The 18,384-nt window shown below is 53.8% G+C and overlaps 6 protein-coding genes across 6 annotated transcripts; 2 read left to right on the top strand and 4 right to left on the bottom strand.

Moving 5' to 3' along the window:
- Positions 1-74: 74 nt before the first annotated feature.
- HMPREF1541_07625 (uncharacterized protein) lies at positions 75-3,446 on the top strand (the record flags this gene model as incomplete). Its single annotated transcript, XM_008721949.1, has 1 exon — positions 75-3,446. The coding sequence occupies one exon, from the start codon at positions 75-77 to the stop codon at positions 3,444-3,446; it is 3,372 nt and encodes a 1,123-aa protein (XP_008720171.1).
- Positions 3,447-3,826: 380 nt separating this feature from the next.
- Positions 3,827-9,378, bottom strand: HMPREF1541_07624 (uncharacterized protein; the record flags this gene model as incomplete). Its single annotated transcript, XM_008721948.1, has 3 exons — positions 3,827-5,061; positions 5,109-5,502; positions 6,349-9,378. The coding sequence occupies 3 exons, from the start codon at positions 9,376-9,378 to the stop codon at positions 3,827-3,829; spliced, it is 4,659 nt and encodes a 1,552-aa protein (XP_008720170.1).
- A 339-nt stretch (positions 9,379-9,717) lies between these two features.
- On the bottom strand, positions 9,718-11,193 carry HMPREF1541_07623 (serine-tRNA ligase; the record flags this gene model as incomplete). Its single annotated transcript, XM_008721947.1, has 1 exon — positions 9,718-11,193. The coding sequence occupies one exon, from the start codon at positions 11,191-11,193 to the stop codon at positions 9,718-9,720; it is 1,476 nt and encodes a 491-aa protein (XP_008720169.1).
- A 241-nt stretch (positions 11,194-11,434) lies between these two features.
- HMPREF1541_07622 (uncharacterized protein) lies at positions 11,435-13,239 on the bottom strand (the record flags this gene model as incomplete). The annotated part of the gene is made up of 4 exons (XM_008721946.1): positions 11,435-11,800; positions 11,857-12,094; positions 12,140-12,788; positions 12,903-13,239. 4 exons carry the CDS (start codon positions 13,237-13,239, stop codon positions 11,435-11,437), a joined length of 1,590 nt encoding a protein of 529 aa, XP_008720168.1.
- Positions 13,240-13,977: 738 nt separating this feature from the next.
- HMPREF1541_07621 (uncharacterized protein) lies at positions 13,978-15,732 on the bottom strand (the record flags this gene model as incomplete). Its single annotated transcript, XM_008721945.1, has 2 exons — positions 13,978-14,456; positions 14,505-15,732. 2 exons carry the CDS (start codon positions 15,730-15,732, stop codon positions 13,978-13,980), a joined length of 1,707 nt encoding a protein of 568 aa, XP_008720167.1.
- Positions 15,733-16,291: 559 nt separating this feature from the next.
- HMPREF1541_07620 (uncharacterized protein) lies at positions 16,292-18,016 on the top strand (the record flags this gene model as incomplete). Its single annotated transcript, XM_008721944.1, has 1 exon — positions 16,292-18,016. One exon carries the CDS (start codon positions 16,292-16,294, stop codon positions 18,014-18,016), a length of 1,725 nt encoding a protein of 574 aa, XP_008720166.1.
- Positions 18,017-18,384: the final 368 nt, after the last annotated feature.

Here is an 18,384-nt window from a genome sequence, read left to right as displayed (position 1 = left end):
TGCCCTTCCCAGCTATTCGGAGCATCGTGCTGCCCATGACCATATCGTGTACCGTTACCTCTGACCTAGCAGCCATGCGTACCGCAGTACTCCTTGTCAGCAACATACATTGCCCTTCCTGCGTTTGCTTGATCCAGGATGTCTTCTCTCGAAAGGCCGGCATTCTTTCCAATGCTGATGTCTCATTAATTGCGGAGACTGTTCGCATTTCCTACGACGAAAATGTCACCAGTTTTCACGCTCTCGTCGATGCTTTAGTCGATGCTGCCTTCGAGGTCCGCCATGTTACCGTCGCCGACGATCGAGGAGCTCAGGTCGAAGATCAGGATCTCATTCCTGACTCAATTCCCACATCTTCTCGCTGGGACCGAATGTGGCGTCGCGCACGCCAAGATCATATCGACAACTGTGATGCCTGCCAAAGCGAGCAACGGCAGATGTCAACAGAAAAGTCAAGGGCAAGAACTTGGGCAACGATTGTTAGGTCGCGTAAGAACGGCTCGTCTATCTCGGGTCGGTCCAGTGCCCTTAGTAGTGCTGGTACTGCTGTGGACAATCCTGCCGTCATCAATGTCGACGGCCCTCCGTCCAGGGACGACACCGCCATCTATAAGGCCGCGGTCGCCCTCGAGGGCATGACTTGTGGTTCCTGCGTCGGAGCCATCACTCGAGGGGTTCAGCATCTGCCATATGTCTCGTCAGTCAATGTGGACTTGTTGACAAACAGCGGAACATTCGAAGTCAAAGGCAGGGCTAATGTTGACCAATTACTGGAGAGTATTGAAGATCTCGGATATGGTGCAAGCCTCGTCACCTTGATCGAGCCCGAGACAGCTCCTTTGAACCCTCAAGAGAGAATCATTGAGCTCCAAATTGATGGCATGCACTGCCAGAACTGTCCGGATCGAGTCAAAGAAGCCCTTGAAGGGCTGGCAGACGCCACGGTGGCGGAGACATTTTTCAAGATACTGAAGACGCCGTCTCTAAAGGACCCTAAAATCCAGATAGCTTATAAGCCCCGCCCAGCGAAGGGCCAGACCGCCCGACGATTCGTACAGGCTATCGAGGCCGTCGACACCGCATTCACGGTCTACGTCTACCACGCACCCACGCTTGAGGAACGGTCCCGGCATCTGCAACACGCTGAACGAATGTCAATTCTGTGGCGGCTGATTTTCACTGGCATGCTCGCTATACCGACACTGATCATAGGTGTTGTATTCATGGCACTCGTTCCGAAGCACAACAAGACACGTCAGTGGTTTGAACAGCCTCTATGGGCGGGCAATACGAGTCGTCTCGAGTGGTCTCTATTTATTATCACGACACCAGTCATGTTTTATGGTGCAGACATATTCCATCGAAGAGCATTCAACGAAATTTGGCAGATGTGGAGGCCCGGCAGCAGCTTCCCCCTCTCCAAGCGCATTCTCAGATTTGGAAGCATGAATCTCTTAATCAGTGCGGCAACAATGGTCGCATACATTTCATCCTTAGCCGTGCTCATCATGAGTGCAACCAGCACTATTGATCAGCAACACCACACCATGTCGAGCTCTACTTACTTCGACGCCGTCACTTTTCTAACCTTCTTCATTCTTATCGGCCGTTTTCTGGAAGCGTACAGCAAGGCGAAAACAGGAGATGCCGTCACTCTGCTCGGCAAGCTTAGGCCGAGTGAAGCATTTTTAATTGAGCAGGGCATTCGGAAGATACCTGTCGATCAGTTGGAAGTCGACGATCTCGTACAGATACCTCGTGGGCACTCTCCTCCCGCCGATGGAGTAGTCGAACAAGACGGATCATCTTCGTTCGACGAGAGTTCGTTAACCGGAGAGTCAAAGCCTGTCAGTAAAATCAAGGGCGACACCGTCTACTCCGGCACTGTCAACGTTGCTGATCCAGTCGAGGTCAGAGTAACGGGACTCGGAGGCTCTTCAATGTTGGACCAGATCATTGACGTTGTTCGCGGTGGACAGGCTAAACGTGCTCCTATTGAGAGGTTCGCTGACGTCTTGACTGGCTATTTCGTGCCTGTCATTACCCTGCTTGCCGTTACCACATGGCTCATCTGGCTAGGCCTGGGTACATCGAGCTCACTTCCCAGGGCTTGGCTGGGTGACAAGCAAGGTGGCTGGGCTTTCTGGTCGTTGGAGTTCGCAATCGCTGTATTCGTCATTGCATGTCCGTGTGGTATTGGCTTAGCTGCTCCCACGGCACTGTTTGTGGGTGGTGGCCTCGCAGCGAAGCAGGGAATCCTGGTCCAGGGCGGCGGTCAAGCATTCCAGGAAGCCTCGAGACTTGACAGCATTGTCTTCGACAAGACCGGCACACTCACGCAGGGTGAGATGAAGGTCACCGATTTCGAGCAGCTGTCCGACGTGCTCCACAAAGATGTACTTTTAGCAATTTCTCGATCATTGGAGAACATCTCGAGCCACCCCATCGCGCAAGCTATTGCCACGTATTGCTCTTCGAGCACGGCCGAACTCGCTCTAGCTGACGTCAAAGAAGTTCCTGGACAAGGCATGATTGGCACAGTCACACTCAAACACGGCACAGTCGAAGAAAGCTTCCACGCTGCCATTGGCAACGAGAGTTTACTGTCCACGGTTGAGACCGCATCAATCACATCCTTAGGAGAGGCTACCACGCCACAGCCCTCTACTGCTGGTTCGGCCAATTTCTTCTGCCATCAATCCCTCCGTCGACATCAAATACAGGGACACAGCGTTGCGATTCTTGCTGTCCGCCCAGCCTCGTCGCCCCACACTCACTACCAGCCCGCCGCTCTCTTCGCTCTTTCTGACCCACTACGCCCCGAAGTCGCCTCAGTGCTCGCATCTCTTCGCTCACAAGGCTTGTCGGTGCACATGTGCACCGGCGACAACGCCACCACGGCTTCTGCCATTGCGGCCAGCCTGTCGATCCCCGCCTCACATGTCCGCGCTGGCGTCCTCCCGCAAGGCAAGGCTGCCTACATCCATGAGCTTCAACACGAACATCAGCCTACCACGGGATCCTCCAGGCGCCGAGTCGTAGCCTTTGTCGGCGACGGCCTAAACGACACCCCGGCCCTCACCGCCGCGGACGTCTCCATCTCCCTCTCCTCCGGCAGCGACATCGCCATCACCGCCTCGTCCTTCATCCTCCTCAACCCAAGCCTCCGCACCATCACGAGCCTGCTCTCGCTCTCTCGCCGCGTGTTCCTGCGCGTCAAGCTCAACTTCTTCTGGGCATTGCTCTACAACTGCGTTCTTATCCCCGTGGCGGCGGGTGTTTTCTATCCCGTAGGCGCCACTGCTGAGCACGGCGGCTGGAGGCTCGGTCCCGTGTGGGCTGCCGTGGCTATGGCGTGCAGCAGCGTGAGCGTCGTGGCCAGTAGTCTGGCGCTGCGGTTGCCGGAGGTCAAGTTTGAAACGTTGTTCGGTCGCCGGAGGACATGAAGAGGAACGCTGGGAGGGGGGAATAGCGGCATTCAAATGTTGCTGTACGTAACTACTCGGGTTCGTGACCCTGCTTGGTCAGCTGCGCAAGTCTTCGGGTACAGGGTCGTGGAGCTTGGAGGAAACTCGTTCGTACCGGAGTTCCTTGGTGGTGATGCATCAGACGCCGTTAGGGTTAGATTCTAGGAAAGCGAGCGTAGCTAATCAGAGGCATTGCTACTGCTAGTACTAAGTGGATGTGCACGTATGTCTCGTGTGTCCAGAGTCAACATCGTACTAGCCCTCTGCGGCCGCCTATTGCACCAAACTTTTAATTCTTCTTGCCTTGCCTCGTTTTCTGATGCCTCTACACAAGTCCACTTCCTGTGCAGAGCATAGTCCTATTTCGCGTTCTCCTTGTCGGCCATTAGTCTCTTCATGCTCTCCAGGAAGCGCTCTTCAGGCGTCTTCTGAGCCCTTGGAAGTGACCGTCCGCCCGCCTCGTCATTTTCGCTCTTGAATGACCATCCCTGACCAACCATAGCTTGGAGAAACGCGTCTTCATCTGTCCCACCGGGCTTAGAGGATTTGCCTTGACCGTTAGAGACGGTGGCCTTAGCAGGCGTCGCTTGGTTGTCGTCGAGGACCTCAGTGGTCGCATCGCTACAGGCGTCTGCGCTATCCTCAGTCACAAGGGCGGCAGCCGCATTGGACGATGTCACCGGGGCAGATGCTGTCCCATTGGCATGCACTTCTGCTACCCGGGCAACATTGGTACTCGTGAAATTTCCGCCCTCTGAAAGCATGGGCGATGTCTGCGGGGCCGAGTGCAGGCTCATGGTTTCTATTGCGGCAAGGAAGTCGTTCTCGAACAAGAACTTGCCACTGTGGCGAAAGACTTCCTCGTCAAGCTCGACCTTCTTGCCACAGTCAGGGCAGCCGTTCTTTCCGAAAACATCCTCGAAGTACGGATGATTTTCTGCACAGACAGTAATTCTTTTGGCGCCGACATACTCACGAAAGCGGCGTTCGACCTTGCGAGCACTTGTGATATCAATGCCCGGCACCGTCCCTACGCTTTGGCCCTCGATGATGTTCCCTAGAAGGTGCTTGAAGTTTGTGGTGGCACTACTAAAGGAGCTGCAGGTTTGAGGATAGCGTTTGCTCGAGTCGAGTACAGCATCGAGGATATCCAGCATGTCCGGAATATCCTCGAGCTTGTGGTCGATTGGGGCGTTTATGTTTTCGGCGAGCAGTGTCTCGCTTGGCATCGCTTCGAGTCCACAGTCCACCAAGAGCCAGAGTTGGATCTGTCGCAACTGCAGCTCGCAGGCTAATGCTGGAACTTTTTTCAAAGCTTCATCTTCCAGGAGCTTAATGCATTGCTTCCGGCTGGCCTCTGCACCGTTGACGGTGGCTTGCAGGAGCACTTCACTCATCCGCTGGGTCATCAGAGCCGGATCCGGCAGCGTTGATAGGTACTGCGCCATGGCAATATTGTCGCCAACCATGACGCTGGATAGCCGCAGGATGATAACACCAAGACGAAGGTGAGCGGTTGGAAGGTATGGGAAGACCGAAGGCATGGCATATCGAAGCTGGGTGATGGCCTTCTCGACGGGTACAACGAACTTATCTGCAGGTACGGGTTAGACTTGAGTCACTAACGAGCGGAGAACTTACCGTTGTACTCAGCAATCTTTCCCTTCAGCTCCAGAAGCTCGTCCGCTCTCTCCTGAATCTTCCTCGAATTCATTGCACTTGCAATTGCCTCCGGTCGTACTCCAGACTTCCAAGCCTCGAGGCTCTTGCGCAAATCATTTTCGACGCGGGAAACCTGCGCAGCGAATGAGCAGACCTTGCCTCCAATGATGGTTTCGAACAATCTCTTCATAACAGCATCAATGCCCACCAGTTTGTGGATAACACTGTAGCGGTGTACGCTAGGACAAAGTCTGCCACAGGTACATGTCGGTTCATGCAAGTTGGTGAAAGGCCCAATTCCATATCCAGCTATTGTGCCCGATTCATCCACCTTGTAGACGCCTTGAAGATTCAGGTTGTCAAGTTCTTTGACCTCAACCACATGATTGCACTCTCTCACATACAAGACTGCGGATCGATATTGAGTGTTTGTACAGATTGGGCATTGCGATGCTGGAATGCACGCCTCGCACTTGAGTGATGAACAAGGGTGACCGCAAGCCAAGACCTTGCTGCAGAGCTCCGAACAAGGTAAAGCAGCTTGCGGAATGCAGCAAGGTGTCTTCGGGTCCATGAAGTGCTCGCAAGTACTGGTAGCTGGCTCAAGACAGAGCTTCAACGGAGCGTAGCAAGCTCGGGTCTTTGTACCGTGTTCGCATATGGTTCGAACGGGCTGTATACAAGGTGGACAAAGGTCTTCATGCCCACACCGAGCAAGACAGCTATGACCGCAACTCAGAGGCTTAGCGCATGCAGCTGAACAGCTGTGATGGCCACTCAAGCGGCAGACAGAGCAAACTTTCGAACAGATGTGACCGCACCCCAGCAGCTTCTCGCACGGCTTGTTGCAGGAATGCTCTTTGACGGGGTCAGTTCCGCAGAGCTGATCGAGCTCGTGGCCGCAATCAAGAACGACCTTCCCAAGCACGAAATTGCACCGAGGCACTTCGCCAGAGCAGAGGATCTCTCCTGTATGACCGCATGGTAATCTTCTCTCAAGAACAGAACTCAAGCAGGTACCGCAATCAACACCACATGCTCGAGTACAACGGTGACCGCACGACAAGGCTTTTTCGCATTGTTGATCACATGGAATGGTCTTATCGTCATGCAGACCCATAGGGTGACACTGTTGGTTACAAACATGACCACAAGGAAGCACCCTGCCACAGGTGGCTGGACAGGAGTTTCTAAAGTCGAAATCATCTGGGTTGGTGACAGAGAATCGATACTCGGGGTGGTTGTTGCAGTAGGTCATGAGACTGGTGCCGCGCCGACTGCCAAAGACATCTAACACTCCACGCCACATCGGGACGGAGCTGAGAGTCAGGGAATTCCCAATGATGTAGAAGCCGTTACGCGCACGGCTGCACGCGACGTTGATGCGATTCTCACTCTTCAAGAAGCCCGGACGTGTGCCACTTCGGACGGTACTGAGAATGACGACCGCCGCCTCTTCACCCTGGAAATTGTCGACCGTAGTGATCCGCAGCAAGTCTGACATTTTCACTTCGTCCTTCTTGCGCAGCTCGGTTGGTTCGATGTCAAGTTGTTCTTCTTTAAGTAGCAGCTTGCGGTCTTCTTCATTCAGCCAGACCTTACAAGTCTTGTTCAGAGCTTTGTAGAACTCTGCAAGCTGACCCGAGTATGGTGTTAAGACGGCGATGTCGCCTGGGCGGTAGCCACTGCCTTTCAGGAGATACTGAACGAGACCAGCAACCATATTGACTTCATGCTCGTTGATGTGAGACTTGGTGTTACTGGTCTCGCTGAGCTCAGGGACCCGATGGTCCCACCAAAAGATTCGAGGTTCGACACCGATGGTAGCTTCGCGCGAGCGAGTGGACTCATGATCACGGAGGCTTGGGTAGATGAGCCTTGCGATGTCAGCGATGGCGGGATGCATCCGGCGCTGGATGGTCAATTGAGCAAATGACAGACCCGATGCGGAAGGATCGAGTGGTGTTATCATTCGCTCGAAGAGGGACTCGTTCAGACGATAGTCGTGGGATCGTTCCAGAGTCAGTCGCTGTTCAGATACCTCAGGTCTGAGCTGAAGCGGATCGCCAATGAAAATGGCGTGCTGAAGGCTGGGTAGAAGTGCGCACAGAGCGTGTGGTTCCATAACTTCTCCAGCTTCTTCGCAGATGACGACTTCGATTCCGAGGGCCTTTAGGATTTCCCAACGACTGGCACAACCAGTAGTTGTGATTCCGATGACTGACGCTTGGCTCAAGACGCGGACGTCTAGGCTGTCTCTGACCGCCTCAAGACCTGCTTTGGTGGCCTGGTAATCAGCGAAGTCATTCGCAAGACACATAGCTAGCTGCTCGGGGTCAATATCGGTGTGCCACTTGTCCAGAGTAGCACGTCTCTCGTCAGGAGTCATTTGCCATACACTCTTAGCGCCGGTTTGCGGGACGAGCACTTCAGCGGCCTTGCAGACACTCTCAAGTACCTCGTCTGGTCCGGGACCAGGACTGGACTTGGAATGATCACCGCCCTGATGACTTGATATAAGTCTATCGCGGAGCTGGCGAAGCGCCTTGAGATCACCGCCCTCGACCCAGTGATCAAAAAGGAACTTCTGCGAGGCACGATTATCCGTAAGCTTGAGTTGCCGATGAAGCACTGGCTCGGTGGCTGCCAGGAGTTTATCAACCGCATACCATCCTGCTCTACCGGTCAGTGATTGAGATGAGGCACTGCGGCACCAGTCATGAATGTTTGCGAAAAGAGTGTTGCGGCGCTCTCGAAGTCGACGTTTGACTTGCTGCTCATTGGGAGTCAGGCGAGCCTTTCTAGTCTTCTCTCTGAGATTGAAGGCTTGTGTCCAGTCTTCCTTGCTTCCGTTGCCGATTCGAAGAAGATTTTTGATACCTTCATCTCTGAGTCCAGCAAGAAAGCTGTCCAGGGCATGATTTGTGAGACAAACGACAAGAATAGGTTTACCAGGACGAGAGTCCAGCAAGACTCGTGTAAGCTGAATACCAAGATAAGTCTTCCCAGTGCCGGGAGGGCCTTGGGTGAAAGCAAATTCATTTCGCAGGCTGTGTGTGAGAGCATGAATTTGGCCTTCATCGAGAGTACTGGAAGTCAGGAGGTTGTCGATGGTAGATTGGTACGAAAGCTCGTCAACAGTGAAAGTGGTCTTCGCGTTGTTATCAACATTGAGTAGAATAGAGGACAGATCGTATTCGAAATCTCGTGCGCTGCTATACTCCGGTCGCTGACATACCAAGTGAGACACAGCATGGCCAGAGAGCTTGAGCTGTCTTGTCACCTTTATGCTCTCAAGATCTCTCTTAGGTGCCAGATATTGGTCGAAGGCGAATCCGCTCATCTCTTGTAGCCTCCTAAGAGGGCTGCAGAAGCCGGTTGGAAGCATTTTCGGGAACTCTACCATAACCATCTCGATATCCGGCTCAAGATGTTGGGCAAGTCTGGCAAACTCAATTGCGTCTTCCTTGGTAGCTCCTGGCAGGAACGCAGCTTGCACTGCGGCTCGGCGTCCTTTGCCAGATCTTGGTTCCATTGACATCGTGCTCTGTGCCATGTGGATAGAGAGGAAGTGAGTTGAAAGCTCGTTCTTGGTGCGATCGTGACAAAGAAGGCTAAGTAGCATGCCTTGCTCGAGGCGGCCCGTGTCAGCAAATATTCTGCCTCTCATGAAAGTCGGACAATCGTAGGACAGGCGAACAAGGACGCCATGACGCTCATGCGCTTCCAACTCCTCGACTCGAGTATTTTGATAGAGAAAGTAGGGATTTCCAGAGGGCGTGTCCTTTCTGATCATAACATGTGGATTACAGGGCTGTTGAGGCGCGGAGATCAGGCTGTTCTGTGCATGTGTATCGGCATAGTGGTCGTTGGCGATTCGATTTGGGTTAAGGAAGGCGCTCTGAGCAGCGGAATAGCAGATGTCTTTGATGCTCTCTGTGCTTTCGAAGCGAAGGTGACGGAATTGCAGGTCCAAGAAGCGCTCTGGTCCAGGGCTGATGGGATTCGGTGACCCATCGTCTTTCTTTGGCATAAATATGGGACGTCCGACCGCTAGGATCTCATCAGTGGTCGGTAAGATTTCGATATCTCTGAAGTGGGCATGATCATTGTCGTGCTGCGCCACAGGGTTGGCGACGCTGTCGTAAAAGGTTGGCTGCGGCCTCGCTGTCGAACGCAAGGAGTTGCCAAAGTCGGTGCCTTGCATGGGCGAAGACCTCGACGGTCTGGCTTTGATGGCTGGAGCCATGATCGTATGAGCACAACACCCTGGAACTACCAGAGTGTGAAGACGATGATGAACATGGAAGTTGCAATTCAGAGTCCCAAAGAGAGAAACAGAGGGGGCGAGGCGAAGTTGTGTGCGGGTTGACTAGCAACAGCAGGCACAGAAACTTGGCATTGGGCAACGGGACATCGCTCCAGGAGGTGACGCTTGCATTGACTCACCACTGGGTCTCACTGATGAATGGTGCACAAAGCCCAGTACATTAAAGCTTTGGATTGAAATTGTCGTCTTTGTACAGGCCTGTCACAGGCATTTATCCGGTAACAGTAGTAAGACATCACAGGAAATGGGCCAGTCTTCTCACCTGACTGGAGTGATCCGATCGATCCCTCCCATGTAACTTCTCAAGACCTCGGGTATCATGACACACTTCTCCTGCTCTCGCCAGCCATGCTCGAGTACAGCGGCGAGTACGCGTGGCACCGCGATTGCCGTACCATTGAGGGTATAGGCGAACTTCTTGCGAGAGCCTCCCTTGTCTAATATCCTGGTGTTCAGCCGGCGGCTCTGGTAGTCTGTGCAGATTGATGTGGAAGTAACCTCTCCCCAGCCGCCATCTCTGCTGAGCCTGGATGGGAACAGCGCCTCGATGTCGATCTTCCGGTACGCACTAGCTCCTAGGTCAGAGACTGGCATCTCCAGTACCCGGCATGGTAATCCCAGGGAAGTCAGTATCTCTGTCTGGATGGTCACCATCTCGTCGAAGACGACACTAGCATCTTTGGTCGACTCTTGCATACTTCCTTCAACCCCTGCGCCCGAGTTATTCGTCCAAGCAAACATCTCCACCTTGGTAAACTCATGCACCCTGTACAAGCCCTTAGTGTCCACGCCTCTCGCACCAGCCTCCGCTCTATAACACCGACTACTCCCCACCATCTTCACTGGCAGCTGCCCTTCATTGATGTCTTTGCCCGCATACAGTCCAGCCAACGGAATCTCCGCCGTCGCTGCCAAACTTCGCTTCGGCTTGCCCGCTTCTCGCTCACTCTGCGCAACCTGCCAAATCTGCTGCTCCCCATGCTGATCTCGCGGCTGAAAACCACAGCTCTCCGCCACGTGCGCATACACCAGACTTGGAGGGCTGACGATGCCCCATCCATGGCGTCTCGCGACCCTCAGCGCGTACTGCACCAGCGCCTGCTCTAACATCGCGCCCTCATTCATGAGATAATAAAATCCCCAGCCACTCGTGGCCCCAGCACCCGCAAAATCAATCAGGCTCAACTCCTCTCCTATTCTCGAGTGGTCGGCACCTTTCTCAAACGTTGGCGGCTTGGCCTCATCATAGTTAATGTATCGCAGCAGCCGGCCCTCCCCCTCCAGCGGCGTGTCAGAGCTCGTCAGGTTCGGCAAGCCGAGCGCCATTTCCTGCACCTGGCTTTGCAGCGCATCCTGTTCTTTCTCCAAATGATCGATCGCCGGCTTGAGCTTGCGGATCTCCTCGAGAATCTTATTCCGGTCGGCGCTCTTGGACTGCATCCGCGCCTGCAAGGCTTTGACCTGCGTGCGCGGCTGTTTCAGCTTCGCCTCTATGTCGGCTATCTTCTGAGTCGCGGCTACGATTTGTGCCGGAGCCTCGATGTGGGACGTGTAGTTGCGGAGCCGAGCGTTCTCCGCGTAGAGGTCTGCATTCTGACGGATGTGGGCAAGGTTCGGGGTTTGCTTCGGCGCCGTGGGTGGCCTGCCTTCTGAGATTGTCGATGGGGAGCTGGAGATGGTTCTGCGGCTCTGCAATGGCAGTCGAACGGAACGTGATATACGATGTCTGGACATTGAGTGAGAGACGGCGGGATGGTGTGATGGCCAGATGCATTTGAGTTGGAGAAAAAGATGCGTGCCCGGGATTCAATTCCGGGCAGGAACTGGGGTAGGCCGGCCGGGGCTTGGCAGGGACAGTGAGACTTCAGGGCGTTAGAAGACTCAATTACGACATCTTTCATGTATCTGTCGGCGGCGCTGCGAGCAATGCCTCTCGCGGTATGGACATCACTCCCAGGCCTCGCCTATTGCCGCTCTACTTTGTATAAACGAAGAACGGATTCTCCCTGTCCGTCTTGTCCTCCCACGCAAGCCTCTCGCGCTCTGTCGCCATTCCGTCCTCGCCCAGCTCATTTCTCATGCGGTCACGCTCTTCAGCATTTGCCTTATTGAGCCTGGTGTTCCGCCAACGCATGACTAACGCCACGAAAACCTGCAGGATCAGCGTCGCCATGATTGCGGCTTTGCCAGAGGTGTAAGCAGGAGCCTCCGTGGCGATAAAGGCCTCGGTGCCAGCGACGTTGCCCGCACAGTAGAGCGTCAACGTAAGCGCATTGACTGTGACTTTCTTCGTGTGCCCGGCGAGGTTCGAAGCATTGTACGTTAGCAGCAGCATGAAAGACTGCAACGGCGATGGTCAGCACTGTCAGATCATGCTGAGATTGTTGAGAGACTTACTGCAGTGAATGTGTTGCTCATGTAGAGCGCGAACAGCAAAGCCCCTTTTGATTTCGGTATCCCGTTAGGGTCCAGGCCTATCATCATGGCGAAGGCCACGATGGTGGGAACTATGGCAAAGATCATCGGCAGCGTTCGGTCACCCCACCTATCCGATAGCCAGCCCATGGTCAAGATGGCGACAGCACCTACAACGCCAGCTGGGATGTTCAAAATCAACGCCTCGCGCGGTGTGTACCTGAGCTCATCAGTCGATATCAACCGCAACGTGAGATGCGCTTACCCGAAAGTTGCTAACAATATGCTTGAGAAGTTGGCAATTGCCGTCGGCACGCTCAGGCATACAATAGAAATCGCAATGAGGTAGACGCCCGGATCCTTGAGAACAGTCTTCAACTGTTCCTTCTTGATCTTGGCGTTCTGCGTGCCGGACTGATTGTCTTTGATGCGAAGCAGCGTCGCCACCTTCTCCGCATCCGTGAAGCGCTTCGCTTTCACTGGGCTGTCGGGAAGGTACATGAATACCACGACTCCAGCGATAATTGTCACAAGGCCAATGGTTAGGAAGAAGACGCGCCATGGTGCAAAGTCTCGGTGAGTGGAGAAGGAGATCGCCCAGGACACCAGACCGGCGAAGATGGAGGTCAGGCTGTTGCAGACGTAGACATAGGAGATCCGCCGTCCTTTCTCCTCATTCTTATACCACATTGAAACGACCAACACCAAGGTCGGCGTAACACAGCTCTCGAATATGCCCAGGATTGCGCGACAAATCATCAACCCGGCATAGTTCTGGCATGAAGCGTGTGCGGCAAGGGCGATTCCCCAGAGGACGATATTAACGCCGAGATACTTGCCGAGGCGTGAGATGCGCTGGCTGAGGTATTGCGTTGGGAATTCGGCGGCCAAGTACGCAATATAGAAGATCATTGCTAACTTTGAGTCAGAACATGCTAGCCTCGGGGAAAGCGAAGCGCTCGTCGACAACGGTAAAGCTTCCCCCCCGTCGGAACCTCGACCAGATGATACTCGGAGAATGTACGTACCGGCATGATTATACTCCTGCCCCTCAAGCCTCAGATCCTCTCTCAACCCCATCACAGCCGTATAGCCAATCGTGGTCTTGTCAAGAAATTGCAGAAAGTAAGTCAGAATCATGCACGGGAGGATGGCCCAATCAATCTTCTTCAACAACGCCTTGCGGCCTTCTTCGGTGCTGAGGATCGCGATGGCCTCCTGCGTAACGCCATCCGCATTAGGGTGATCCTTGAGGAACGCGAACGCTTCATCAACATCTTTAATGCTGGTCTTGGGACCGGAGAGGGCATTTTCGAGGTGGATCGTCGTTTGCACAACGTCCTTCTCGCTTCGAGAAGCAGCCATGTTGCCACTTTGTTGTGGACGTTTGTTGCTGATGATTGTTGTTGGTGTTGCAAGTTACGTCAAAATCAGAACCAGTCCCCGGTTCCGTTGCTGGCCAAGCCGACTTATGGCGGTCGTGGAATCCCTACCCATACGATGCGATGCTCCCTAAGTATATACCATTATAGAAAGCAAAAAAATCAATCCCCCCGTGGGGCTACTACCCCAGTCGGAGAGCCGATGGCAAGTGTCTCTCTCTCAACTGCCGACGGCAAAGACACCTGCAGTCCAACGTGTACAGACAGCGTCCTAGCGATGCAAGTCTCCTCACAGAAAGTTGGAAGATAGGCGAGGCTAGCAAAGCAAGGACCCATCTTGGGGTTTGTGGGGTAAGCATGGGGGTGGTCGATCATGGCTTGTTCAAGACCTAGTCGAAGCATTTGTTGGAGAAGCTTGAGCCGGTTGTGCCTTGGCTGGATGGGACATGTTCGGTGGGTTGATGAATTTGGAATATGCCCGTGCGGATGTATCGAAGCGAGCGGGCGCCCGTTTCCGAGCTTGAGCTTGGGTGGACTGTGGTCAAGAAAGCAATCGAGCTCTGCCAGAGCGGCCAGAGAAAGATAGATCTCTGTTGTATTGTTGTATCACATAGCATGTAGTTTATGGACACAAGGTCCCTGTCCGTTGCCTGACGCCAGTTGTATCATGAACGACTTACACGGTCCAACTAAGAAATTTTCAATGCGGTGATTCATACACCTAGTCCAACCCGGCCTGCAAGCTCTCCTCGAAGAGCTGGGCGACCATATTCTTCCTCTGCTCACTTCGAATCTTCAGATCGAATAGGAAGGGCTTTGGACCGCCAATGACGTTACTGGTCCAGTAATCTGGGTCAGGCCACAGGGGCTGCCCACTCTTGTCCAGGTTGGGCTTCATTTCAAAAGCCCACAACAGGCTGCCGCAGGCCGTCAGCAGCTCAGCTTCCGTGATCTCGATGCCCGGGCACAATCTGCGCCCTCTGCCGAAGCCATGGTGGCCGAGCAGACGAGGGTGCACTGATAGAGGCTCTTGATAAGTCGGGAACTCAGGTTCCAGCCACCTCCCGGGGTTGTATGTTTCTGGATCTGGGTACAATTTAGGGTCTCGTGCAATGGCTAGGTCGATGGCGTGCACCACAGCACCCTTGGGAATGAAATAGCCGTTGTATTCGTCGTCCGCTTCCACAAGTCGTGGCACACCTGTTGTGCGTTAGTGCTGGTCATCATTGTTTCAGGCAGGATTCTTACCAAGTGGGACTGGTGGGCGCCATCTCATGACCTCCTTTATGCAGGCGCGGAGTATGGGGAGGTTGGGAGAATCTGACAATGCGACCACACGCCCATCGCCAAGAACGGAGTCCACCTCAGCGCGTGCCTTTCCTTGCCATTCTGGGTGCAGGACCATCGCCAGGAAAAAGCAGTACAAGGGACCTCCGATGGTGAATATGGCGACCGTACAGAGCATACCGACGGCGCAGGCAGCCTCCGCTTCATCGAACCCGAATGACCGACCATCACCGCTGGCCTCGGCCTGCGCTCTTTCAAAATATGTGCGAGCGTAGGAGATACGGGCTTTACCGCTGGCCATGTCCTCCTTGACTTCTCGCATCAAGCCTTTCCACAATCGCTCTTCACGCTCACGTCGCTGCCTGCAAGGCGTTTTGGCCGAGTTCAAGCATTCTGGAAGCCGCCCGAGGAAGGGGAAGATGTTGGTGATGGGTCCGCTGGCGGAAGGGGAGATTTGAGGGATGAATTCAGCAGCGTTTTTGCAGTGCGCAGCAGCCGAATTAGGCGTGCCGTAGCACATTCTTGCTGAAATGCGGCCGCAATAACGATCTGTCTGGCTGTAGTGGTCCTTCGGATCTTGAACGAGGTTGAACAGAAAGCGCTTGACTTCATGAGAGATATAGCCGTGGTATTGTTGCGACATGGCGCTGGTGAGGACAGTATGGGCAAACTTTCTTTGCCGACGCCAATGATCTCCGTACTCGAGGAGCGGTAGGTATTGACCTTGTGAGTTGCTTCCAGGAACAGCTGCAACCTCGGGTCGAGACGAGTAGATGGCAGCACGCTTGCAGTATAGCTCTTGAGCAATGTTGGCGTCTCCCAGCCAAATGTGCATCTCGCCACACGTCGTGAGTCTGAAGAAGCCGCCATACTGATCGGACCAATTCTTCATGGACTTCCAAGGGGCGTTTGCGTCAATGTCGTGTAGTCTGCCAAACCACGGCAGAGTGCTCCGCGGGCCGGGCACCAGCTTGAGGCCCCGTGGGGGTTTGTCATGGAACAAGAGGTATTTGGAGAGCGGGATAATGATCGATCCGGCGAGCAGTGAGAAGAGGACTGTCCATTTATGAGACTGTAATTGAGCGGCAGGAGCTTCAAAGAGACTCAGATCGAAGTCGTTGCCATATCCCGACAGCGACGCATTCACGCTGGTCACCGGTGAGTGAATCAAGGATAGTATACTAGACATTGTCCTGAGGTAGCAGGAGAGACTTTGGAGGCAGCAGCCGTAGCCACCATGGTGAGGACTAACCGTTCATATACTTTACATCATTGACCTGCCAGTGCAGCATGATACCAACCTGGGGATGAAGGAAATTGCAAGTCATCCCAATTTTAGCAGTACACGCCATTCACCAAATTTCGGAGGTCCGAATAGCTTGTAGTAGCAACCAGTCTCTGGCCGAGCGTACTGGAGTGTGGTGTATAAGGAGGTTTGATGAGCACGAACATTCTGCAACACTCCGCGGGACCGAGCAAGTTGGCAATGTTGAGGCTAAACCCTTCAGGTAGGCTTGCTGCTGGAAAGGGTTTAGGCGGTCCAGCCTGGCTTGGCTAGGTACCTCATCTTGAGGGGCGGTGCTTCCCTTCCGGCTTGCTACCATCACATCATCAACCAGTATGGCACTCTGGAGATTCTTCCACGCCTTTCAGTCCTCTCGGAGTCCGTTATCGCAATCTGGGGTATCCGACGTTAGCTAAATCTCAGACCACTGCATGCATGACATGCGTGGTCTGACCCTTCCAAGATGGGTAAGGGACCCACCTCCAACATCCTCAATCAACAGTGGGTCTTCGTCAATAAAGACTCTAAGTCCAAGTCATTGACCAGGAGCTCCGGCGCGGAGAAGACTTTGATCTATGGCCATGTTCGCCAGCATATGGTACGCGACAACTTGGTGATTGAGCAAGAGTTCGACAATGTCTTCCGCGATGGCGGGGCAAAGCCGGCCAAGGTGCCCAAGCGCAGACCGAGGCGCGCGTCTCATCCGGTTGGCACTGGCCTGACTGTTTTCGATGGCAACGAGCGTCCAAGTCGTATCGATGAGGAGAAGGTTAGCAAAAGTGATGGAAACACTCTTTTGCCACAGACCGATTTGGAAATTGTTGGCACCGTTCCCCAATTTTCAATTCCTGGTGCCTTGGACGCCGTCCCGTATTCGCGATCATACGAGTATTTCCGCCAGATGACTATCAGCGAGGCAACCGGATTCGCAGACCGAATGTTCTGGGATGCCGCCATGCAACTGAGTGCCTCCAATGAAGCCGTCTTTCACGCGCTGACGAGTCTGGGCGCCTTGCATGAGAGCCTCATGACCCCCAATGAGACGAGCAGGGCTGAGTACCACCAAGCATCTCTGATGCACTGCAACCGTGCCATCGGAGCAGTCGTGGCTGGCGACGGTCAGATGTCTTTGCCACTTGTGCTGGTCACTTGTGTCATCTTTGGGACTATTCAGATTTTCGACGATGCCCCTATGGCGCAAAGAACTCTCGAAAGCGGTATCAGACTTGTCACCCTGGCTCAAAAACAGCTTTCCACCTTCTCGGACAGCGAACAAGCCGTGCTTGATCTGGCCGCCAGAATGATCGAACGATACCAAAGTCGCCTGACGCTAGTGCTCCTCCCTACGACCGTGGTGAAAGAGCACATCGACAACGGTGACCTAGTTGATGATATGCCGAAAGTACCGCTCAGCTTCGAATCACTTCTACAGGCCAGGGAGATTCTGCAAGCAATCTGCGACTGGTCCTTTCATGTCCTCAAGTCACCCGCCTCATTAGTCCTGACAGACAACCTGCAGAAACAGTGGATCAGAGCCATCATCAAACTCTCTGAGACCTCCGGACTCCACCCGCTCTCGATGAGATCACTGAACCTGCTCAAGATCGCACGTTTGGCATCCGCATGTCTGATAGCCGCACAGCATATGACCAGAGAGGTCGAGTTCGATGAAAGTTTTCCGGCCTTCAAACACGTGCTCAATATGTACGGAGCCGCTTTCAGGCTGTGCAAATCAAATGCTATATTTACGACGGTCTTTCATATCGATGCGGGAATAGTGGATCTCCTGAATGAGGTTGTTTGCAACAGCCCTACTAGCGAGTTCGGGCTTCAAGCGCACGACGCTCTAGCTGCAAGCGGCATCTTCGAGGATACAATGGACTTGGATTCATACAATGAGACCGGTCGAGCCAGACAGGAAGATGGCCAGCAAGACGCAGAGACCGGACGTCTTAGGATCAAGAGCCTCGACTTTTTCGCACAATCTGGCTTGGCCAGGTTGCGCCTCAAGAGGGCAACATGGTCGGGATTCAACCCTGCGACCACCGAAGTCAGATGGTTCTCAATCCTCGATTCGTCTCCTAAACCACACTTTCTCAACGAGAGCGAGCTCAAGGCGGATTCTATGCACGAAGAGAACCGCCATGCTCATTGGACAACATATATGCCCAGGCATAATGGCGGCTGAGCTTACGCTGACTTCCGATCCCCCAAGACATACCTCAGCGGATGCATTCGATGCTTCGCGTCATGCTCGCAGCCTCGGACCTGTGAGAACCACCTCAACGCCCGACCAAGTGAGCGCAAGGTTTGAATTCGTGGTAGAGGACACTTGCTGAAGAATGTGCTCGGTTGTTGTCCTTCAGCCCTTACATTTGCCCCAAAACAAAGCAAGTGGCGTGATACCGAGCGACTTCGCCGTGTTGACCTTACTCGTGATTCACTTTCAATGAAGGTGGGGTAGTCAGTGGATCCAGATAGGAAAATGGGCGAACTAACCAGCCAATCAGAGCTTTGGCTCGCTGATGTACGAATGCGTCTTTTGTTCAGCCGCGA

This window comes from Cyphellophora europaea (genome assembly GCF_000365145.1).
Source record: "Cyphellophora europaea CBS 101466 unplaced genomic scaffold supercont1.7, whole genome shotgun sequence".
Lineage (NCBI taxonomy): Eukaryota > Fungi > Ascomycota > Eurotiomycetes > Chaetothyriales > Cyphellophoraceae > Cyphellophora > Cyphellophora europaea.
This window is presented reverse-complemented; position numbering and strand designations above follow the sequence as displayed.